The 25,008-nt window shown below is 43.1% G+C and overlaps 1 protein-coding gene across 1 annotated transcript in view; it reads left to right on the forward strand.

Annotated features, from left to right (window-relative positions):
* Window positions 1–25,008, forward strand: part of fam20cb (FAM20C golgi associated secretory pathway kinase b) — a 137,499-nt gene that overhangs the window by 10,920 nt on the left and 101,571 nt on the right. Inside the window, exon 3 of the mRNA XM_080748115.1 lies at window positions 4,022–4,100. Coding sequence (XP_080604241.1) covers window positions 4,022–4,100 — 79 coding nt within the window. The remainder of the gene's footprint in view (window positions 1–4,021; window positions 4,101–25,008) is intronic.

Consider the following 25,008-nt stretch of genomic DNA (forward strand, 5'->3'; position numbering starts at 1 on the left):
TTGTATGATGAAGTAGGGCTTTCATTTACGAAAAAACGTAAAAATTTTAAACTTGGAGATACGAGGTTTCCGCCCGACATCGTGACGACATACCCTCGCCCTCGCAAACCAACACGTACGGCCTCAATATCCTTCACGCACACACGTACACACTCACACGCACACGCACACACACACACACACACACACACACACACACACACACACACACACACACACTTGAACTCGCTTTTTGTCTTCCCCCTGTAAGCCATTATCGTGTCATCATCATTGACTCCGAGTAAAAATAGAAAAAGACTCTCGGATCAATACCGAGAGCTGTCTAATGTTTTCCCCGAGAAAAACACCAGGAGCAGCCACATGGAAGAACAAGAGGAGTCTTGGCCCCAGCCAAAGGCCACCAAAACACTGTGTGTGGAATTGATCGCCAGGCCGCTGGCTCCTCCGTCGTCCTTTCTGCCAATGTGTCTGTATGAGAGATTGTATTTACTTACTGTAAAGGAACACTTCACCCATTTCCAACATTATCCTCACATAATTGGTCCTCGGCCATAGTCTCCCCGAAACCGAACTTTTCGTTGCCCACAAAACTGTGAAAAGTGATGACTTTTCATCACTTTTCATCACTAAACCATCGTTTTCTGGGGCCATTTTTAGCCCAATTAAGGAATGTTTTTTGTGCAAAACAAATGCTTGCAATGGATTCAGCATCACGACAAACCCCTAATTAGACCCCTCACGTCCTACTTAAATACCCAGGAGGTATTTTCCTCCTGTATAGAAAGTTGAAACCTAATTTGGCCGCTGTGGCGACCCCGAAGGTCGCAAACTGGGGCGCCCTAGCTAAATCATTAGAGCATGCCCTGGGCTACCTCTGTGCAAAATTTGGCGCTTTTAGACTGATTAGCGCGAAATTACCATTCTATCTCCCTAAGGCACCCGACTAAATATCCGAAACATAACATACTGTAGGCTATTCAAGGTTAACCTCCCCCTTCCATGTCACTGTCGCTGCCCTTATCAGTATCGCTGTCACTGTACTGAGAAACAACAACAACGACAGATGGCTAAATAGAACGTCAACAGAAAGAGAGAAAGCGTGAGACAGCACACTGTCTCAGATACTGTCTCGTATACCAGGACGGACAGACATGAGGATATGTATAAATTAAGAGAATGAGAGAGAGAGAGAGAGAGAGAGAGAGCAAGACAGGCGATGACTGAGTACAAACTGAGAATTGGTAGAGGGAGAGAGAGACGGTCAACAGAGGGAGAGAGAGAGGGAGCTACCCTAGAGATTACAGAGAGAGTAAACACTGACTGTCCTTCACCTCCTCGCCCTCCTCCCTTCCCTTCAAACAAACACGATGACATCAGCATCCACCGCCTCTCTCTTTCTCTTTTCAAAGCACAAACACTGTACACACATACATTACATACACACACACACACACACACACACACACACACACACACACACACACACACACACTATATATTTACATCACTTGTGGGGACATTACATAGACTTCCATTCATTTTTATGCAAGTCCTGTGGCCTTACCTTAACCTCTATCCCTAAACCTAACCCCTAACCCTAACCCTAAACCTAACCCTAACCGTTGTGGGGACCTACTATTTTGTCCCCACACTGTCAGAGGTCCGCTGCAGGTGACTGTGTGAACATGCGTTTAGTCCCCATAAGTATAGCTAGACAAACTCACACACACACACACACACACACACACACACACACACACACACACACACACACACACACACACACACACACACACACACACACACAGTGTGTGTGTAGTACACAACCTGCAAAACAAGTGAACATGGTTGACGACTCATCTTCCTGTTCAAATGGGTTCAAATTACGTTATAAAGCAGGAACCAAGGTTTCACTGCATAGTACCGTGAACGGCACAGAATGAAATGAGGAAATTACCGTGTTTTTTTTTGTTAGGACGGAAGTTAGGATCATTACAATCTTTAGTTGTGACATGATTTCGAGTCTTGTCATGTCATGCTTTCGCGATATGGTGGCATGTTCCTGTAACCATGTGTCATTATTACTCCATAAATATTCCATTACGGGCATCTGTTGCAAAACAATCCCGCTCTGACGCCATTGACACACCAGTGTTAGGGCAATCCTCCACCACAGAATAAAGCCTGGGTTGTACTTAATTGCACACAAGTGTCGCGCAACCAGGTATGAGTCAGGCATAATAACCACACAAACCCAATATACTGTACTTCCTTGACCATGGTCACCTAGGACAGTGTTTCTCAACCACTGTGCCTGGGGACCTTTGGTGTTCCCCTGAGAAGGCTCGAGTGTGCCTCTTGAAACTGCTTGAAAGCCAGTATTGTATTTATCATTTTAAAAATGATTTAAACTAGTGAAAACAGCAGATCTACAAGCACACAACGCCTCGCGGTGCGAGGCGTTGCGTGCTTGTAGATCTGCTGTTTTCACTACTGTTGTGCGACAGCCTTGTACGATGAAGCAGGGCTTTACTTTGAGAAGAAACGTACACATATGAAACTTGCAGATACAAGGTTTCTGCCCGACAGTGATGATATTTACACCCCCATATTATGTTGGTGTGCCCATGGATTCTTGGGACATGAAAAGTGTGCCCATGCAGAAAAAAAGTTGAGAAACACTGCCCTAGGACAGTGGTTCTCAACCTTTTTCATATCAAGGTCCATTATTTATTTGGCATTTGATCCACAAACCACCATTTGATGAGTTGTAGCCTCTCAGACCCCAAACTTGAAATGTTTTTATTGTTGGTTAAGATCTTTTCCACAATTCCATTTTGTATTGACTTTGGTACCATAAGAGAGATAACAGCAAAATAAAATATCAAAAAGATTTCTACATTCTCTAATTGTGTACACCTCTTGTAAATGAGGTAATGCGGGTGTTTAACAATAATTTAACTTTTGAGAGTGTAAAATTAAACCAACTCGAGAGAGTAGTTCAGTCCCAAATTGACTTTTTTTGCTATTGATTACTCATGCCATGGGGACTTGAGTTTAATAATATTTTTAGTTTTTTGTCACATTCCTAAGACAATAATTTGATTACAATGAATTTACCCCATTGATTCTGGACCGGAATCAATGGGTATACATTTACTATAATACATTTCTTGTGTTAGGAATGTGACAAATACAAATAAATATCATTGAACTCAAGTCTCTATGGCGTGATAGGGGCTTTTAAGCCGTGACATCATTTTGTAGGCAGAGGAGAATCTGCCCCCAGAGCATTTTCTGTCCCTCGCTATTTTCAACAGATCCGAGACAAAAATAACGACTAAAGTATAATTCTAACACTTTCCTTTCAACAACAAAGAGAAGAAAAATGTGTAAATAGTAAAAATAGTAAAAAGATTCACGGAAACTGGGGGCAGAAACTCTCCTCTGCCTACAAAATGATGTCATACTTAACAGCCAATTTGGGGGTGAACTACGATCTATAAGAATTCATTTGGTTACCAACTTTCCATCGTTTTGCTGGGGACCACCTGGAATCCCCTCAAGGGCCGTTGAAAACCACTGCTTTAAGGGGTCTGTTATGGCTGAGTGGTTAGACAGCCCACCTGCAAAGCCCAAGGTCCCAGGTTCGATTCCAGGCCTCAGGCAATGTGTTGAAGTGTCACAGAGAAAGACACTTAACCTAAACTGCTCCCCGAGTGCCACAACCAACGGCTGCTCACTTCTCCTCTCCTAGGATGGGTAACATTTAAAATGCAAGGGATATTCTTTTAATCTATGTGCAAATATAGAGTGGCAAATAACACCCCAAGGAATGGGGACCAAATTATTAAATGGTCCCCCCCTTTTTCTGCCGTTAAATGTTCACCTATCTTCGCTGAATATTCGCCTGTTATGATATGCCCAGCATAGGGACACCAGGAGGGTTTGTGTGGTTAATAATTTCCACACAGCCTGCTGCCAATTGCTAATCACACCGCTGTCTCTGTCACCCCCACAGCAATGAAATCTGGAGGCACCCAGCTGAAGCTAATTCTGACCTTCCAGAACTACGGACAGGCTCTGTTCAAACCCATGAAGTAAGTCGTCGTCCCTTCGAATAAGAATATTGTGTTTTGTGGTGAATATTACAGTGCCCCTGCTGAGCTACGGTGCATTTAAGTCTATTATTTAAGACTATTCGCTGCCTTATTTCTTGTGTACACTGCCAGTAGGCCAATGAAGTATTATTAGATTCATTATTTTCCCCAAAGATATTTTTTCTTTTTTTTTTAAACAAAAATTATCAAACATAGGTAAAGTATAGATTCTATACTTATAGTTTACCACATTTGTGTGTGAGTGTCTGTCTGTCACAGCGTGGTCGGCGTAACTCGAAAAGCACTTGACTGAACGGTCTCAAACTTGGCGCTTGTGTCTCATATGATCCTGAAGTGTGCAGTGCAACATGGCAATCCGGACGTTGTGTCATATTGAAGCAGATTTATGAGTTGATCAATGATTTGATTGATTGCTGTCTTTATTGACCATGAAGCAAAATCATATGTCACATTATACATACATATCGTCACTGCCGGGCAGAAACCTCGTATCTCCAACTTTCAAATTTGTAAATGTTTTCACAAAGTAAAGCACTGCTTCACCGCACAAGGCCATCGCACAAAAGTAGTGAAAACAGCCGATCTACAAGCACACAAGGTGTTGTGTGCTTGTAGATCGGCTGTTTTCACTAGTTTAAATCATTTTAAAAATGATAAATACAAAACAAACGGTTTTGGACATACAAGGTTTCCACCCAACAACAACGATATGTAACACACATCTCACCCACCGTTGCGGTCCATTGATGTTCACCGAGAAAAGACTCATGCTTATGTTCTGTTCTCTTCTAACTCCCTCCACAATAGTAGTTTTTGTTTTCTTACTCCCCTCTCCTCCCCGTCCTGTCATTATCACATGCCCATTGTCCTACACACTAATCTCCTCTCCTGTTATGTCAAATGCAAGTCCGCTGGCTCTGACGTCCAAGGTTAACTTCACCTCACACTGAAAACGGAGTAAAGCTGAGTGATAGCCTGATAGGGCACGTTATCTCTTGGTATTTATGCAGCAAGCATGCCTCGATAAGACACCTTTTGATTTTCAAAGCCATATTTGCACAATTCAACAAGGTGCCTCCGCGTTTCATGTCCATTCGTTTATTGAAATCAAGATTCAGTTAACCGCAAGTTAAAGGGGGAGTGATTTCACTTTGGTGAAAAAATGTAATTACGAATGTTTTAGTTATCTCGGTTTTGAGATTAAAACGTGTTAAACATGTTCTGTCAATCCTATTGGTAAAATCATCATATCACCCACCACTAGAGTTAACTAAATTGAACCAGAACTCCATTTCACTGAACTAAGTGTCGTTTTCACTCTTCCTTTAGACGTATTCAAAGTGGGTGACGGGACACCCTGGGGTGCCGCTACGGCACTCCAGGGGTGCCGCAAGATCATTTGGCAATATTTGGAATTTATTTGAACACTTAAACAAATATTTTGTATCATTTTAAACTTGAAGTACAGAGTTATTTTCAGTACATTTTGACCAAAATGGTAATTATCTAAATGTTTTCCTCGCGACATAATACCTAAAATATGCCACAAATATAAGGTACTGGGTGTGAAAATTATGAATTTCATGTAGGTAATATTATAATATAATGTAGGGGTGCCTCGGATAAAAAATATATTTATAGGGGTGCCCTCAGCCCAAAAAGTTTGGGAACCCCTGGTATAGGGTCATAGAAACCCTTATACAGTTCCTCTTCGCCCACCCCACTATTAATTCAATGATAGAGCTGCATTGGATAGGGAGGGGGAGCTCTGCATCCAAACTATTAGTAGCTATCCTCCGGTTTCTAGACGTCTTGTGACTCACTGTCAGTTCAATAGAGGCACCTCAGGGCCAGATTAACCCTTTGTGGTGCCCTAGCTACAACTCTGTGGCCCCCAGGACTGATTTGCTGTCACCGGTGTAGCCCCTGGACAGTATTTTCGGCGCCGTTACTGCAATAGTCCGGTCTTTCTATCTTTTCTTTCCAGGCGTTTGGTGCCCCCCGCCCCCTTCCCGCGAGCTTGGTGCCCTGGTCCGCAGCCCCTATAAATAGGGCTGTCACGATTATGACATTTTACATGGCGATTAATTGTTGCTCAAATAATTGCAATTAGCGATTTAATTGTTTTTTGTCGTTGACAATACATTTCTGTTTGGCTTGTAGAATTTGAATTGCACATGGCAGATATGAACCATAACCTAAATATAAGGACATATTTGACAACTTTACACTTTAAAAAGAACATTGATGGTGTAAATAGCCGATCTACAAGCTCACAAGGTGAGCTTGTAGATCTGCTATTTCCACTATTTTTTAAATGTTTCAACATATATATAAACATTTTTCAACATGTAAACGATTGTGACGACTAATACAAAATAATTGCGATCATGTCAAATAATTGCGATTAGACGATGATGCAATAATTGTGACAGCTCCTACCCCTAAAGCCTGCGCATTAAGCCGGGTCTGTGCACTTATTGTTTGATATAATGACTAATACTATTATTGCCTGCTGCCGCAAAACAACACCTAGATCTCAGTTAATACCTGAAAGGAAAAAAACAAACAAATAGGTTTTGGTGTGTCTGACCACTTTAAGATGCAAGCGTCTGAAACGAGACAAGCCACAGCGTATCGTTTGTGACTCACACGAAGAAAGCCACCACAGAGGTAATGCAACGCTCTCCCCCTCTGCTCTACCCTAAGCTACGTGCTCTCACCCTTGTAACACACCTGGGCTTACCGCGTACAAAAGATGAGTCTGACTGTCTGAGTAATGGTTTAACCCTGCAAGGACCGAATTAATTTCTACTGGCCAAAAAAAAAAAAAAAATCAGATTGTGTTGTTATATGAGATACTTAAATGGTTTCCTGTGGAAATAAGCTTAGTCTTTTCTAGGATCTCCTTTTAGTAGACCTTCTACCAGTGAACTGTAACGTCATGAAACTGTACCTTTTCCTAAGCAAACTCCTAATAAAGTCTTCAATCAATCAATCAATCAATCAATCAATCAATCAATCAATCAATCAAAGGAGTCCTAATCAGAGGAAAATGTAATGTTCTTTTTGTAAGGTTTTATAGCCATAACTCATGAATCATAAATCATGCTCTAATTTACACTTTGGGGATATTTTTCACGATAACATATTTACATGTTCTAGACATTCTAATGATCACCAAAAAAAAATATTACAGGCATTTTTACTTATGTTTTTGTGAGGAATAATAGCTTCAGTGAAAAAGTCAGATGTTGTCGGTCCAGACTCTGGACTCCTCCAGAGATCTTGAAGTTTGTGTGAATGTCAGCCTCTGTTGGGGGGGGTATTCATATGCAAATATCGTGGCCAATGGCATTGTAATACTAAACGATAGGATCCAATGGTGATGTCAATGTGAAAAAAGAACAGGAAAACTAATTATTTAAACTCTGTTTTTGATAAAATGAAAAATGTGTCCAAAAAGTGACAGTGGGCCTTGCAGGGTTAAAAAAAAACAGAAATCTGCCTCACCAGTGGATACGGCGGAGCACTCAACTAACCGACGCCCGCCTTTATCCAGGTTGTCATATTTAGACGATAAGACGCCCCGAGAGGCGCGCGGCGCTCATTGTGCCTTAATCCCCCCTGCCGTTTCGATTGGTGGATTTAAATGTCACTCATCCATTGTTAGGTTGAGGGTAATTTAATTGCGGGTTAATGGCTTTTTTCCCTGCCGCACGGGTTGTTGTCTGGTCCCCCCCCCTCCCAACACGCGTGTGAGAGCATGGAGAGCAGGGTTAAGCCTTTAGGATGATGATAGGCGGGCGAGGTTACTGGGCGGGGAAGGCGAAAAACCGCCGTTCAGAGGCTGTCGTAATTACTCCCCCCCAGTCACGCCGTGTTAAGTCAGGGTAGACACAACAGGCCTGAAATCATCCTGACAGGTCAGGATGGGGAGAGGAGAGGAGAGGAGGAGATGGAGGTGAGGTGAGGGGATGGAGGATCAGGGGTGTCACAAGGTGGGGGGAGTGGGGGGGGGAGTGGGACTGAGTTACGAGGGCCCAAGGTGGAGGGGGGGCCTTCATTATTTTATACTTTAGCTATTGAAAAATAGCAGATCTACAAGGTCCTCGGTGCCGCGCTGCGAGCTTGTAGATCTGCTATTTTTGAAAAATCGTGAAAATGTGTGGACATTTTTAAATATATGTATTTAAGCGAACATTTTTTGTAACTTGAATTTAGCTTCTGGGGTGGTCCCTGGAACTAAATATTTTGAGATGGGGTTCCGTGGGCCAAATGCATGTCATTTTGGGGGTCCTTCGCATGAAAACGTTTGAGCACCACTGACATATAAACATAGGGTTTTCAAAAAAAAAAACCTTAGAAGGACTTGAAATATTCAAAGACTTGCACACATTTTCACGATTTTTCAAAAATAGCAGATCTGCAAGCTCGCAGCGCAGCACTCGGTGCCGCGCTGTGAGCTTGTATATCTGCTGTTTTTCAATAGCTAAAGCACAAAATAGGAGTGGATCCTTGCACCCAGGGCCCAGGATTTGGTGCGACACCCCTGCAGATGATAAAAGAGAGAAAGTGAAGATGAAGGAAGAGGGAGGAGGGGTGAATTGAGGGTACTAGGCCTGCACACTTAATTGCAAAAGAATCAATCAAAGTCTCGGTATTGACTGCTGCAATTTCCTAATTGCCTGAGGCTGGGAGTTTTTTCCTTTTCTTCTCCTTTTAATCCAAGGGTAAGGTTTTCCACATGTGGTATTGTAGTATGTGTGTGTAGAGACCCCAGCCTATACATCAAACAACGCTTCATAGAAGAAACGTATATCTTGAGTTTCATCACAACCCCCAAAAAAGTTGACTTGGTAGGTGAGAAAGGTCAATGAGGAAGGTGTATGTCGGAAATAGGGATGGGACAATAAGCGATATTATCGTTTATCGCGATAAAAAACACTTGCGATAATCGTATCGTGGGGATTTAATTTATCGTGATATCGGCCACCGTCATGCACTGGGATCAATTCACCTTTTATTTGCCGAGCTGCATATCCGGTACCATTTAAACTAGGGGTGTAACGATATGGTAACTGTATCGAAATATCGTTTTTAACTTAAAAAACCGAAGTATATCGAGATGAAAACAGCTAAAATCGAATCGTATCGTTTTATTTTGTATCGTATCGAATCGGCAGTGCAAAGAATCGATTGTATCGAAACTACCTACTTGGGCATTGTATTTAGCAGAAAAGGAGGGGTTAATTACGTTTCCTTTCAATATAGCTCCCCTGGTCTATCGATAAATGTGTGTAATCTCTGGGTTCATGTCAAGGTGCAGGTTTGTCAATATACAATGTCCATGTATTTGGCAGATAATCACCGTGTTTACTTATTTATATCCATAATAATACACGTTTCCCTTAAAAACCTGCACTATCCACACCTTTCACACAGATTTAATGTCTTTGCTAAATAGTTACTATATCGATTTTAAATCATTGAATCGAATCGGATCGTATCTCCATGAATGAGCCAATATCGTCCATGTATCGTATCGTCAACCATGTATCGTGATATGTATCGAATCGCTATTAAAATGTATCGTTACACCCCTAATTTAAACCCTCTATTGGTAAAACACAATTATAATATACATACATACACAGCCGATCTGCAAGCACACAACGACTTGCGGCGCGAGGCGTTGTGTGCTTGCAGATCGGCTGTTTTCACTAGTTTAAAGTTTTAAGTTTTTTAAAATGATAAATCCAAAACGAACGCTTTTGGACGTACAAGGTTTCCACCCGACAACGACGATAAGATAATTGACACCGGGTGAAAAAAGAAGTGGGTTACGAAAATTGTGTAATCAAATATTTTGAGAAAAAGAAAAAGAGATGAGGTGAAGACATGGAGAAGCTGCACGTGTGAATACTGTCAGTGCCCGTGGATTATCTCAGCATTCAGCCCGCTATGTCGGACCCAGAGTGAATCTCAAAATGTCATAATTTGTGGAAAACCCCACAGTGACATAGCTGGACACGAGGCTTCCGCGGCTCAGATGTTTCCGCTAATCCTCATGTGGGGATAGTTCAAGAAGGATCACGTCTTGGATAGTGGATATACCCTTACATTTTTACCCAGCCCCATGCCCGGGATCCATGTACGAGGGATGGGACGATACGCGATATTATCGTTTATGGTGATAAAAAACACTCACGATAATCGTATCGTGGAGATTTAATTTATCGTGATATCGTCCTCCATCATGCACTGGGGATCAATTTAGCTTTTATTTGCCGAGCTGCATATCCGGTACCACTTAAACCCTCTGTAATTGAGAAAAGGTACTTATAATATACCTACTTTTTTTTACTCTCTATCAAATGTCTTTGCTAAAAAATAGCCGAGCTTGTAGAACTGCTATTTTTTGGCAAACGTTCCACCCCGGGATAATGGATTTTGATTATCGCGATAATATCGTAAATCACGATTTATTTTGTCACAATAATCGTGATATGAAATGTTCATATCGTCCCATCTCTAGCATGTACAGCACTCTCAGGAAGGCAGTGCAGGGTGGGCATGTGTAGAGCAGGGGTCTTCAACGTTCTCGCGGCTGAGTTACCAGGGCCCAAGGTGGAGGGGCCCTAGTAACAATAGCAGATATACAAGTTCACAGCGAGGCTGAGCGAGCTTGTAGATCTGCTATTTTTGAGAAGTCGTGAAAATGTGTGCAACTCTTTGAATATATGTATTTTTTAAGAGAACGTTTGTAACTCAAATTTTGCTTCTGGGGGGTCCCTGGAACTAAATATTTTGACATGAGGGTCTGTGGACAAATACATATGATTTTGGGGCTCCTTGACATGATAAAGTTTGAGCACCACTGACATAGAAACATAGGTTTTTCAAAAAACCTTCAAAGACTTGCACACATTTTCACGTTTTTTCAAAAATAGCAGATCTACAAGCTCGCAGCGCGGCACTCGGTGCCGCGCTGTGAGCTTGTATATCTGCTATTTTTCAATAGTTAAAGCACAAAATAACGCAGTGAATCCTTGTACCCAGGGCCCAGAATTTGGTGCCACACCGCTGCTCACTCTTTTCCCCTCTCTCTCTCTCTCTCTCTCTCTCTGGCTGTCTCACTCTCTCTCTCTCTCTCTCTCTGGCTGTCTCACTCTCTCTCTCTCTCTCTCTCTCTGGCTGTCTCACTCTCTCTCTCTCTCTCTCTCTGGCTGTCTCACTCTCTCTCTCTCTCTCTCTCTCTGGCTGTCTCACTATCACTATTTCGACTCTCTTTTCTCTGAGTGTGTCACTTTCTCTCTCTCTCTCGCTCGGCTCTGTGTTTCTCACTCTCTGCTGAATGGCACAGCTGCAGAAATCCAATAGCGCTGTATCGATCCTTTCTGCCGTCCTGCTTCTCCTCTTCTTCCACTCCTCGCTTTTCTTTTGTGGAGAAAGAGAGCGCCAGGGAGAGAGAGAGAGAAAGAGAGAAGTGATGATGACAGACAGGGGTGTCGCACCGAATTCTGGGCCCTGGGTTACAAGGATTCACTCACATTTTGTGCTTTAACTATTGAAAAATAGCAGCTCTACAAGCTCACAGCGCGGCACCGAGTGCCGCGCTGCGAGCTTGTAGAGCTGCTATTTTTGAAAAATCGTGGAAATTTGTACAGAGTGTGAATGTTTCAAATCCTTCTAAGGTTTTTTGAAAAAACCTATGTTTCTATGTCAGTGGTCTTCAAACCTTTTCATGTGAAGGACCCCAAATTGATATGTATTTGGCCAAGGACCCCCATCTCAAAATATTTAGTTCCACGGACCCCCCAGAAGCAAAATTTGAGTTACAAATGTTCGCTTAAAAAGTACATATATTCAAAGATTTGCACACATTTTCACGACTTTTCAAAAATAGCAGATCTACAAGCTCGCAGCGCGGCACTCGGTGCCGCGCTGTGAGCTTGTATATCTGCTATTTTTCAATACCTAAAAGCGTAAAATAATGAAGGCCCCTCCACCTTGGGCCCTGGTAACTCAGTCCCGCTCCCCCCCCCTCAGTCATCCAGCTACATGCTGTATGCGGAGCGGGGTCAGACGTTGGGTTTATTGGCACAGTAGCAAGGGGCGGGTGGAAAATATGTTCATAAGTTGTTGAATTATGGATAATGAATTATTCACAAGGCTGTGTACAGCATAGGGCAAATGGGATGTGTGAGCTGAAGGACCATACCGGCATCAACACAACAGCTTTGGCCGTACAGTATCTCGTACCGTACATCTAGTAGTAGTTCTCAAACATTTTCATGCCACGGACCCCCAGTTGAAGAGATTTTGTGACAGGGACCCCGATAAGGGAAGATTTGTCAACGTGTATCAAAATATTTTTCGAAATTAGCTAGTGGATCGGCTAATTTCGAATAGCTAAAAAAAGAATATAGGAGCTTAAATGTTTCAACTATATCTCATTTTGCTGGGGACCCCCTGGAACCCTCAAGGGCCCCTGGGGGTCCCTGGACCCCATTTTAAGAATCACTATTCCTGTTAATGCCTTTGTTTTTAGATTCATCTGTTCATATGTGCATGTTTGAAGTGAGCGGTGGATGTGAGCAGTTCATTTAGTTAATCTATACCCTGTGTGTGTGTGTGTGTGAGAGAGGAATGTGTGCGCGTGTTTGTGTGTGTGCGTGGCCGTGTGTGTGTAGCAGTTAATTCCAGGGTCGCCTGTGTGTGTGTGTGTGTGTGTGTGTGTGTGTGTGTGTGTGTGTGTGTGTGTGTGTGTGTGTGTGTGTGTGTGTGTGTGTGTGTGTGTGTGTGTGTGTGTGTGTGTGTGTGTGTGTGTGTGTGTGTGTGTGTGTGTGTGTGTGTGACTCAACAGCGCCACTTGGTCATCAGCGGTATTGCAGCTCATGCTATAAAGTAACAGACATACATACATACATACGGACGCAGTCAAGTATAGGAAACGGTGTGACCACCGCTCAAAAATATTTGTAAAATTATTTGGGTAAACATCATTGCACGCTTAATCAGTTTCTTTTTTTTTCAGTTTTTACTACATGTTTCAAAAACAATCGGCACTTTCGTCCCGTAATGTTGCGTACATTGTGTGAGTCACAGTGAATGTGCTAAACACGCCAGTCCTTTAAACCTGCTCTTAACACAAGCCTTTTTCCAGACCAGCCCTGTGTTGGGTAAAGACAGGGCTTTATGAGAGCGGATAACCTTTATGAGGTAACACTTTGGGAATATACAAGCTTCCCAGCCCTTGTGTGGATAGACGCAGTGTTTCTCAAACGTTCAAAGTTCAAGGTCTCCCCTTAACTCTTCCCACGCTTTGAACGTTCACGTTCGCCCGATTGCGCAAGACCTTACCGCCAATACGGCGCTCGTTCGGTTCGTTCGTCTGATGACTGTAAGCTGATGAGGGGTCGCGCGGCCGTCTACTGTAAACACATTTTCCGCGGTGATGGTGTAAAAAATCCATTATGCGTTAGATCAACGGAGAACAATTCACTTCCTTGTTGATTTCCTCTGGCTGTAAGGCTCTGGGGCCAGTGACTGGTCTTCTTCTTCTTCAACACATAACAGGCAAATTCACATTCATTCTCGCATGACGCCGCCCTCTGCTGCCTGGCAGACCAAAGTGCACTATTGCACAACCAAAAAAAATAAAAATAAATAAATAAATGTCTGTCTGTCTATCTACTATAACGTCGCAAAGGTAAGCCGCTTTTTGATGGCGCCAGACCCAATAAATAAATAAATGATCTGGCAGTAGGAGAGTTAAAGACCCAATGAAATGACTATTTGGGGTATTTTATTTTGAAGTTTCAGTTTGAAAAGGAAGCCTGTGTGTTTCTGAACCAATCCGAGGGGACCAGCCCTTCAGGCGATGGGATTTAAAGTCTGAGTAATGGGAGTAATGGGAGCCAGCAATGGGAAACAAACATCTATGTCATCACTTTTTGAATTTCTGTTCACAGGAAGTAATTAAGAATGGCCTATTTAGGGACCTTTGATATAAATATACACAAAAATTGTTTATTTTCATTTTTTTTGGCATCTAGTGTTAGGTATGGCCACATTATCACTACAGATATGCTCTAAAAGTGTGAAAAACATGTTTTTGATTTCACCCCGTCTTTAAAGACATTGTACCGTGATTTTATGGTGTCATTATATCGGTGTGTTTGAATTGGGCCTTTTGACTCGGAGGCTTTCAGCTTTCAGGAAGTAACCAAAAATACACAGGGAACACATACGTGCATATTATAACCACACGTGGGGGTCTATTAGAGTAATGTTAACTCCATAGACACATACAAAACAAAAGTACAAAAGTATGGCACCACCATCTTTAACTCTTACAGTGTACAAATGGAACCAAATGCCATTTGTACACGGTCAGAGAGAGTTACAGACTTGTATGGGTCAATTTAGACCCATCGTTTGCTGGCTGCTCTGCAGCTTAACCTACCGACCTTCATATGAAATAACAAATCACACTCGTGTGAACTGAGCGGTGGTGTGTGTGTGTGTGTGTGTGTGTGTGTGTGTGTGTGTGTGTGTGTGTGTGTGTGTGTGTGTGCGTGTGCGTGCGTGCGTGTGTGTGTGCAACAGCGCCCCTCCCTTAACATGTGTGGTCAGAAAAGGTTACTGCAGGCTACAGACCCGGAGACAGACAGACAGACATACAGACAGACAGACAGACAGACAGACAGACAGACAGACAGACAGACAGACCCACACACACGGCCACGTATAGGAGCGTTGTGACCACCGCTCAAAAAAGATCTTTAAGGACTATTCCATGAGTGCGGGTGTTCTCTTTTGAGAAAGGAACCCACAAGTCCTGTTGAGAACCACTGGGAGAGAGAGACCAAACCAGCACTACAGTCTGTCTAACGCGCCACAACAAAGTGTCGTTAGGGCTGTCACGATTATGACATTTTACATGACGATTATTTGTCACTCAAATAATTGCGATTAACGATTTAATTGTGTCTTTGTCGTTGACAATGACATTTCTGTTTGGCTTTGAGGCTTTGAAGTTGCACATGGTAGATATGACACATAACCTAAATATACAAAGAAATGACTGACAGATTTGACAACCTTATACTTAAAAAAGAACTTTGATAGTGGAAATAGCCGATCTACAAACTCACAACGCGTCGCGATGCGACGCGTTGTGAGCTTGTAGATCTGCTATTTCCACTATTTTTTACATTAAAAAAATATATATGAACATTTTTGGAGCTGTGTGGAGCTCCCTATACGTGGCCGTGTGTGTGGGTCTGTCTGTCTGTCTGTCTGTTTGTCTGTTTGTCTGTCTGTCTCCGGGTATGTAGCCTGCAGTAACCTTTTCTGGCCAGGGAGGGGCGCTGTTGCGCGCACACACACACACACACACACACACACACACACACACACACACACACACACACACACACACACACACACACACACACACACAGCTCCACTTCGAACAGAGGTTCGATTTTCAACATGGAAACGATTATGACTATTATGAAAAATAATCGCGATTATGTCAAATAATCGCGATTAGACGATTATGTAATAATTGTGATAGCCCAAAGTGTCGTTCAATTGTGGGTGAGGTTTAGGTGACTCAGCCTGATTATGATGTCTTCGTCATCTCCGCTGCAACCTCAACCTATTGCTTGGTTGAGTTCTGAAATCGGGCCTTTGTCTGGTGCTGTGGTAACAGTCTCTGCTTTGAATCATCACGGGTACTAATGTTCACCTCAAATGCTCATCATTGTGTAGAAGCATGCATGTAGAGTTCCAATTGTAGCTTCTTCAGATGATATTTAAGCCACATTTTAATTGTAGAGGTTTAAGAAGTGCATAGGAAAATGCTTCTTGGTGACTCACAGCCATATACTGTAGGTTTCCTTTATTTTGGCACTGAACAGCGTGTTTGTTTGCGTCGCAGATGTACTATATTTTGAAGTTCAAGGCTTGGCTTTGAAACCTGGGTATCTTGGTTCGGGTAACGGCGCATATGCTATGCTGACTGAAACGCTGGCTGTTTTGCTGTCTCAGTTTGTCTGTCTGTCTCACCATTTCAGTCAGCCTCTTTTATTTCACTCTCCTTCACCCTTATCCTCCCTCCCTCCCCCCTCTGTATCTTTGTCTGGTTCTTTTCCCCCCCCTCACAGTTCACATCTGCCCGTCTGTCTGGTGTCGTTATCCGGCCTTGTGTTGGTGTGAACGTCATACTGTATATCGTCACTGTCGGGCAGAAACCTCGTATCTCCACGTTTCAAATGTGTGAGTTTTTTCACGAAGTAAAGCCCCGCTTCATCCTAGCATATATGTAGTGAAAACAGCAGATCTACAAGCACACAACGCCTCGCACCGCGAGGCGTTGTGTGCTTGTAGATCTGCTGTTTTAACTAGTTAAGTACATTTTTTTGATGATAAATACAAAACGAACGGTTTTGGACGTTTCCATCCGACAACGACGATATGTGCATTGAAATGAGTCTGGAAGCAGGGGCGTCACAAGGGGGGGGGGGGGGGGGGGGGTCGTGGGACTGAGTTACTACTACTAGGGCCCAAGTTGGAGGGGCCTTAATTATTTTTATACTTTAGCTATTGAAAAATAGCCAAAGAGTGCCGTGGTGCGAGCTTGTAGATCTGCTATTTTTTTTAAAGTTGTTAAAGTGTGTGCAAATCTTTGAATATCATGTATTTTTTTAAGCGAACATTTGTATCTCAAATTTTGCTTCTGTCCCTGGAACTAAATATCTTGAGATGGGGGTCCGTGGCCAAATACATATCATTTTGGGGGTCCTTGACATGAAAAGGTTTGAGCGCCACTGAAACATAGGTTTTTAAAAAAAAAACCTTAGAGGGACTTGAAATATTCAAAAACAGCAGATCTACAAGCTCGCAGTGAGCTTGTACATCTGCTATTTTTCAATAAAGCACAAAATAACGTGTAATAATGCGCTCCCGGTCTAAATGGGTTAAACCCCCTCCCCCTGTGAAGAACAGTCATGGGGGGCCCGCGGTGAATCCTTGTACCCAGGGCCCAGAATTTGGTGCGACACCCCTGTCTGGAAGCACACAGAAAGAGAGAGGGAGAGAAGCCATTAGCTGATGAGTGGAGTCTGGGAGGATTGGATTGATGAGCGATATAACAGCCTTCCGCTTCCTCTCTCTCGCTCCTTCCTAATTGTATCGCTTGTCAGTCAGAGGGCCGATGGCTGAGTCACGCGGAAACATCAATCCGAATGTGCCCTCCGTGTGAGTTATCTGCTATTGTCTCCTCCCCTCCTCTCTCTCTCTCTCTCTCTCTCTCTCTCTCTCTCTCTCTCTCTCTCTCTCTCTCTCTCTCTCTCTCTCTCTCTCTCGGCTGAACAGAATCTATATCCGGCCGCGCACGAGTTGGGGGGTCCCTTGAGTACCGGCTTGATTGACACATCTGGGCGGCGAGAGACGAACGGCAAATAATGTCGCCTCGTTTGTGTCGATAATGCGGTGACAGCTGCACAAATAACAAGCCCCGGGGAAAACACACACGCCTCGCATTAAACGTGGAAAATGTAACGGGGTGAATTTGCGGCGTACGGCGGCTCCCGCCGTTCCATAATTTCGTCGTTGTCGGGTGAAAACCTTGTATGTCCAAAACCGTTCGTTTTGCATTTATCATTTTAAAAATGATTTAAACTAGTGAAAACAGCCGATCTACAAGCACACAACGCCTCGCACCGCGAGGCGTTGTGTGCTTGTAGATCTGCTGTTTTCACTAGTTTTGTGCGACGGCCTTGTATGATGAAGCAGGGCTTTACTTTGCGAAATAACGTACACATTTGAAACTTGGAGATACGAGGTTTCCGGCCGACAACGGCGATTTGCCTTTACGCCACCACATCGGTCCTGGGAGGTGATGCGAGTGAGTGAGGAAAGTTTGTGTGAAAAGGGCAGGGCATGACTGAACAAAAAGAAGAAAAAAACAACAACTATAAAACAATCCCATTATCTTTGCTTATGGCGGCACGGATTGTCCCCGAGTGGTAGAGAGATGGAACAAAAGGGAAATAGATGAATAGGGGAGGACAATGGGCGCGATTGTCTGTGCGCTCGTCTGTTGTCAAAGCTCGGGGAGATGAGGATGTCAAGCAAATATAACTTCTCGGTGGACGACCTTGCTCTGTGCCGCGCTCTCTCGCGCTCTCTCTCTCTCGCTCTGTTACCCATTGTTCCATTTATGTGTGTTTTGGATGTGTTGTTGTTTGTTTGTGTGTGTGCGTGTGCTTGTGTTAATTTGTACATGTATGGACTATGGGGGAGCAAGCAGTCTGTTTGCGCACGCATGCATCTGCATATCATCACTGTCGGGCAGAATACCTGGTATCTCCATGTTTCAAATCTGTACGTTTTTTTAAATAAAGTAAAGCCCTGCTTCATCATACAAGGCTTTTGCACAAGACTAGTGAACATAGCAGACCTACAATCTGCGATACGAGGCGCTGTGCGCTTGTAGATCGTCTATTTCCACTATCTTAAATCATTTAAAAAAACGATGAACGGTTTTGGCCATACAAGGTTTCCAACCGACAACGATGGTACAGTATGTGTGTGTGCGGATGTACACGTGTGTAATTGTGTGTATATGGGCGCACTACTTGCGCGCTGTGCCCGTTTATTGTGCAATGTCGCATTCACAAGGTCCTCTGTGCCTGTGCGTTGACTTTGAGTCAGGAAATAAAAGATGTGAATGGCTCCAGGACAAGTCATTCAGAGCACAAATGATGAGTGCAGTGCATGCCCGTTTGGAAAGAAAAGAGGAAACGCGGGCAGCCGGGCACAGTGCAAAACGCAGCAACATAATGGGGGGGCTTGGGGGCGGCAGTGCTGTTGCAAAGTACCCCTCAAACCAAAACCAATAAATATGCTCAGAAGTGGAATAACACTCTCTGTGTGCATTTGTGCACATCAGGCACGTGCACACGTAGACATGAAAGGGGGGCTTGAGCCCCTGCCCTTTTATCCGTCTGTAAAAAAAGTGCCCTCTCCAGACCGTGAGTGCAGTTTTTACTATGGTGAAAGAAATGCAAATGCCCTCTTTCCATGCCATGCAATTCCCTTCAAGATAATTGCCTTGTCCAAACTCTCCTGAACTTGAATGCAGCATCTTATGTTGAAAGAATTTCCCTCACCTGTGTAGAAATCCATGCCATTAACGCCACATCTCCAGTATTGCATAACAGAATATTCTACATTTGACCATGGAAACAAAGCATTCACAGAGTCCAACAGCAAAGAGAGAAGTCTACACAACGAGAGAATGTAGAAGAATTGTTATTTTGATCGTCATTTTTGCCTGTCATCTTTCCACATCAATACAGCATGGAAATCTTCAAAATCTTTATCCAACAATAACCAGTAAGACTCCCTAATCGGGAGATAAGCGACTGTCAGGTCGCATACACAAACCTTGGGAGGCAATGATAGCCAATCAGGAAGGAATATGGGAAATGGGACAGATCCATGTTGATGACTTTAGAGATACTGTGTACCGCTTTGCGTGATTTTAGGACAAAATCTGTAGGGAGCAGTGTCCAAAAATGTGTTTTGCAAGAATTGGCCTCATGGTGGCGCTAAATGGGACAGATGCATGTTGATGACATGACTGTAGACATACTGTGTACCGCAACAGCATATTGTCGTTGTCGGGTGGAAACCTTGTATCTCCAAGTTTCAAATTTGTACGTTCTTTCGCAAAGTAAAGCCCTGCTCATCATACAAGGCCGTCGCACAAAAGTAGTGAAAACAGCAGATCTACAAGCACACAACGCGGCGTTGTGTGCTTGTAGATCGGCTGTTTTCACTAGTTTAAATCATTATTAAAATGATAAATGCAAAACAAACGTTTTGGACATACAAGGTTTTCACCCGACAACGACGATATATATCTTCAAAATCTTCATCCAACGATAACAGAATATTCTATATATTTTAGGTCTGAGAGGCTACATCTCATCAACATCAAATGGTGGTCCGTGGCTACAAATGCCGAATAAATAACGTGGTTTTGATGTGAAAAGGGTTGAAAACCACTGATTTAGACAGCTTGAGAGACGGTTTCCCGTCCGGGAATCGATCCGTGGACGTTGTGTTCATGTGGTCGGGGCGCCCTGCTAACCGCTCGCTTTACCACCGCTTTGCCCCCTAAGAATATTGTTTTCAGAATATTATTAGCGCTCGTCAAACACCGCGATCGCAGTGAATGAAGCTCTCTGTTCGGCTGTGTGACTCGGTTCATTTATTAGCGGAGGAGAACACGTGAATAATTGATCAGTCGTTAAAGGCACGGGGAGATCATATGATTCCGCCGCAGCACTTTAGAGCCCAGCGCGCCCGGCCGCCAAAAATTCCCTTCTCAAGATTTGGAACTATTTCTCTTTGTGTAATAATTGCCTCCCTGGGGTATTGTTCGATTCAGTGGAGTTTGTAGAGAAACATTAATTAATTTAAAACAATGTTGTTAGAGGCGAAATTAGAAGGAAAAAAAATGGATGTACTGTATGTGCACACAGCCATGCATGTACATCGTCAATGTCGCACAGAAACCTCGTATCTCCAAGTTTCAAATGTGTTTTTTTCGTAAAGCAAAGCCCTGCTTCATCATACAAGACCGTCGCACAAAACTAGTGAAAATAGAAGATCTACATGCACACTGCACGAGGTGTTGTGTGCATGTAGATCTGCTATTTTCACTATTTAAAATCATTACAAAAAAAAGATAAATAGAAAACTGACGGTTTTGGACATACGAGGTTTCCACCCGATAGTGACGAAATGTTGAATTGTAACGCACGCACGGGCACGGGCACGCGCACTCACACATGCACCCACACATACTGTACACACCCACATCGAGGCGTGCACTGCACACACACATACAGTGCGCCCACTCCGTCCTTTGACAGTCACACCATACATACAGTACATGAAGGGCACAGTGGTCCAACACATGTTTTTCAGTGTGCAGTGAGCCACGCTGATGCACATGGTCATGTTGAGCCCCAAGGCACCGTCATCTGACCCCGTTACTGCCACGCGTCTCTGCGGAGACTCTCTGTGGCGGGGCTGCTGGCATCGTATACTGCACACCACTGTTTCTAGAATGGGGGGGAGGGGGTGCAGTATGTGAGAGGGTACGGGAGAGTGTTTTTTGCAGGTCTTTCAGTCCGAGTGTATCAAAAAAGCAACCGGGTTAAAGCAGTGGAAGTTTGTGATTGGTTGCGCGGAGGTGACGAAAGTAGTATACACCTTAAACCTAACCTTAACCCTAACCCTAACCTCAGTAAAACTAACGCAGGTGAAATGCTGCCAACGTTGACGAATGCTAACCTGGTGAATGTTAAACTGGTCGGACCAACGGTGCTTAACCCAGTTGCTTTTTTGATACACTCAGACTGAAAGACCTGCAAAAAATACTCTCCCGAGAGGGTACTACAGGTGGCATGTACAGTTTAGCTAGTGCTAGGGCAACCGACTTTATTCCATGTTTCCATCTTTCCGGATAAACTTTATTTTGCCGCGCTACTCCTCCCACAGTTGTGGTGGCACGCACTTGGGCCGTATGCCAAATCGGCCCGGCTTCATCGGGGCTCGTCTGCGAAGTACATAATCTAAGCTTTCATATGATTTATCATTTGTTGAAATTGGAACATATTTGAAGAGGTTATGGACATTTTAAACGTGTTGCACCATAAAACCCAAAGCTTTTAAAAGGCCTTTTGAATACTAGAAACATTTTGACACCTCCGGCTAGACAGAAATTGGTGTGACAATGGGAGGGACAATAGGTACTTAACTACACCCCTAATCACTCCCCCAACGCTAAAACACCCCCACAAGTTAGCTGTCAACGACCTAAATTTAGTTAAACTAAATAAACTAAGTACATATTATGGGCATTCCTAGATATGGGCTTAATATTGATGCCATCTGGGAGCACCATATTTGTATTTTAATGATAAAACTTTGACAAACTTTATGTGAATGTGCTCAACTGATCCAACTGATTTAACTAAATTATAAACATTATTGGGCCAGTTTAACCACTTTCTGGCGTCCATATTTTGTGCTTGTAATTATTCTCAAAAAGCTTATTGCCTACTGTATATATGTTTCTTAATTTTTTGGCATTTTTTGTCAATCCTGAAAGCCTTTGCCGCATATCACTCCACACCTCCCGGTTTCCTGTCTATCTACTGTACTATCAAAAAAGGCAAAAAGCCCCAAAAATATAAGAAGAAAGACACTAGCAGCTCATTTTATGCCACCTGCGAACACAATATCACAGATGGTTTGATGTTTTATGGCACACGGGGAGCTTCAGGACTGTTGGAATAAAACAACAAAGGAAGACCAATGTGATGCTAAAAGCTATGAAGATATTATGGAACCCACTCTGTTGGACAGGATGATTGCAGGCATGAAAGCAAAGCACGTCCGAGCCTCCTTTCAAACTCTTTGCTTGCAACGTAGTTGCAGTTCTGTGGATAGGATGAGATGTTTTTTTGAAGTATTCAGTTCCTGATGAATTTTGGTAGTGCTGAATCCACTTATTGTGTGCTTTTGGTGCAGTGGAATTCATTGGTTGGAGGATGTATTAACATAGTGCTGAGAAATGACATTTACTTCATTTAACATAATGTCGTTGTCGGGTGGAAACCTTGTATGTCCAAAAGTTCGTTTTGTATTTATCATCAAAAAAAATTACTAAACTAGTGAAAACAGCCGATCTACAAGCACACAACGCCTCGCGTCGCGAGGCGTTGTGTGCTTGTAGATCGGCTGTTTTCATTAGTTTTGTGCGACGGATGAAGCAGGGCTTTGCTTTACGAAAAGCTTTACACATTTGAAACTTAGAGATACGAGGTTTCTGCCCGACAGTGATGATAAAGTAGATGTACTGTAGCAGATGGCACGGTGCCAAAATGTTTTTTTTCCCCACCATCACAACTTTCCATGGAAGAAATACTGTAGTGTTATGTCAATACAAATAAAAGTACTTGTGAAATACTACTGACAATATAGCCATAGCCAGGCAGTGGTGACAAAATCTCTCAAATGTTTTACTGTAAATGTATCCATACGGCAATGTAGGTATACTCTGTTACAAGTAAAAGTACAAAATTCTAAATGTACTTGAGTAAAAGTACCAAAGTATTGGTATCAAAATGTACCTAAAGTATCAACAGTAAAAGTACTAAATGTTTGAAAATAGCAGATCTACAAGCTCACAACACGTCGCGATCATACCGTACTTTACACCAGTGGTTCTCAACCTGCGGGTCGGGACCCCCATGGGGGTCCCCACTCAACAGTAAAAAAAACAACAACAACATGCAGTATAAGTGTATAGAGGGTATCTGCACGTTTATAAAGTGACAATTAACTCTCCTACTGCCAGATTATTTATTTATTTATTGGGTCTGGTGCCATCAAAAAGCGGCTTACCTTTGCGACGTTATAGCAGATAGACAGACATTTATTTATTTATTTATTTATTTTATTTTTTTATTGTGCAATAGTGCACTTTGGTCTGCCAGGCAGCAGAGGGCGGCGTCATGCGAGAATGAATGTGAATTTGCCTGTTATGTGTTGAAGAAGAAGAAGACCAGTCACTGGCCACAGAGCCTTACAGCCAGAGGAAATCAACAAGGAAGTGAATTGTTCTCCGTTGATCTAACGCATAATGGATTTTTTACACCATCACCGCGGAAAATGTGTTTATAGTACACGGCCGCGCGACCCCTCATCAGCTTACAGTCATCAGACGAACGAACCGAACGAGCGACGTATTGGCATCGAGGTTCTGTAAAAAATGGGGCGAACGTTAACGTTCAAAGCGTGGGGAGAGTTAAAGGTATATTCAGTGATTGTATTTCATTCAAATAAAAATATAATTGGTACATTTTCCATTCATTCTCCTCACTAGAATGTGTGCTGACCTTATAAGGACTTCCACCATGGCCTGTTATGAGCATAGCTAGATTTGGGTTTCAGAGGTGGCCAGCCAGTCCTCGACCAATCAGGGTAGAGTATGGCCGTAGCTATGTTATGATGTTTAGTTATGATGGTCAAAATAAAAGTTTTGAGAACCACAGTCGCTCTGAATTAAGAATGTCTGCTAAATGCCTAGATTGTAAACTACTGAACTCATAATATGCCACAGTCTTGTAGTAAATCAGTATCATACATATTCTGAAGCTGGAGACGTAGGCCTACCGATATTCAGTGGTTGGGTCTAATGATCAAAACGAGAACATTATAATGGTGTAAAAAATCTACAAAAAACTAAACATTTCCACGCTGTAAGGCCAGTAGGGGACAAGATGACCCCCGGCCACTTTCATTATCACTGAAGGACTTTTAATACCTTGGTAACAATGTAACGTTGTCCGCGGCCTGGAAAGGTTGAGAAACACTGCTTTACACCACTGCGACCAGGAGATCTATTTACTGTGCAAAACGTCAGCGTTTGGATCTGTGGCTCAGCATCAAGCATGCCACTGTATCAAACTGTTGACCCGAGTGCATGTACGCTGTGTACTGCAACCTTTATTAACTTAACTTAATGGTGGGGTGCTATAGATAAAAAAAAGGAAATAAAATAAGGCTTAGAAGGGGCCCCGCTGCGATGCTAATCTCTTAATATGGGCCTAAAGCTGTGCCGGTAATGGGCAGTAAGTCAGTACATGCCTATGGTCCGCTATCTTATACAGGCACATGCTATCTCAAAGGCAAGAGCTTATATAAGTAGACACAGTGTGTGTGCGTGCGTGCGCTCACGTGTGTGTGTGTGTGTGTGTGTGTGAGTGTGAGTGTGCGTACGTGCAGG

Source organism: Nannobrachium achirus (assembly GCF_963921795.1).
Source record: "Nannobrachium achirus genome assembly, chromosome: 18".
Lineage (NCBI taxonomy): Eukaryota > Metazoa > Chordata > Actinopteri > Myctophiformes > Myctophidae > Nannobrachium > Nannobrachium achirus.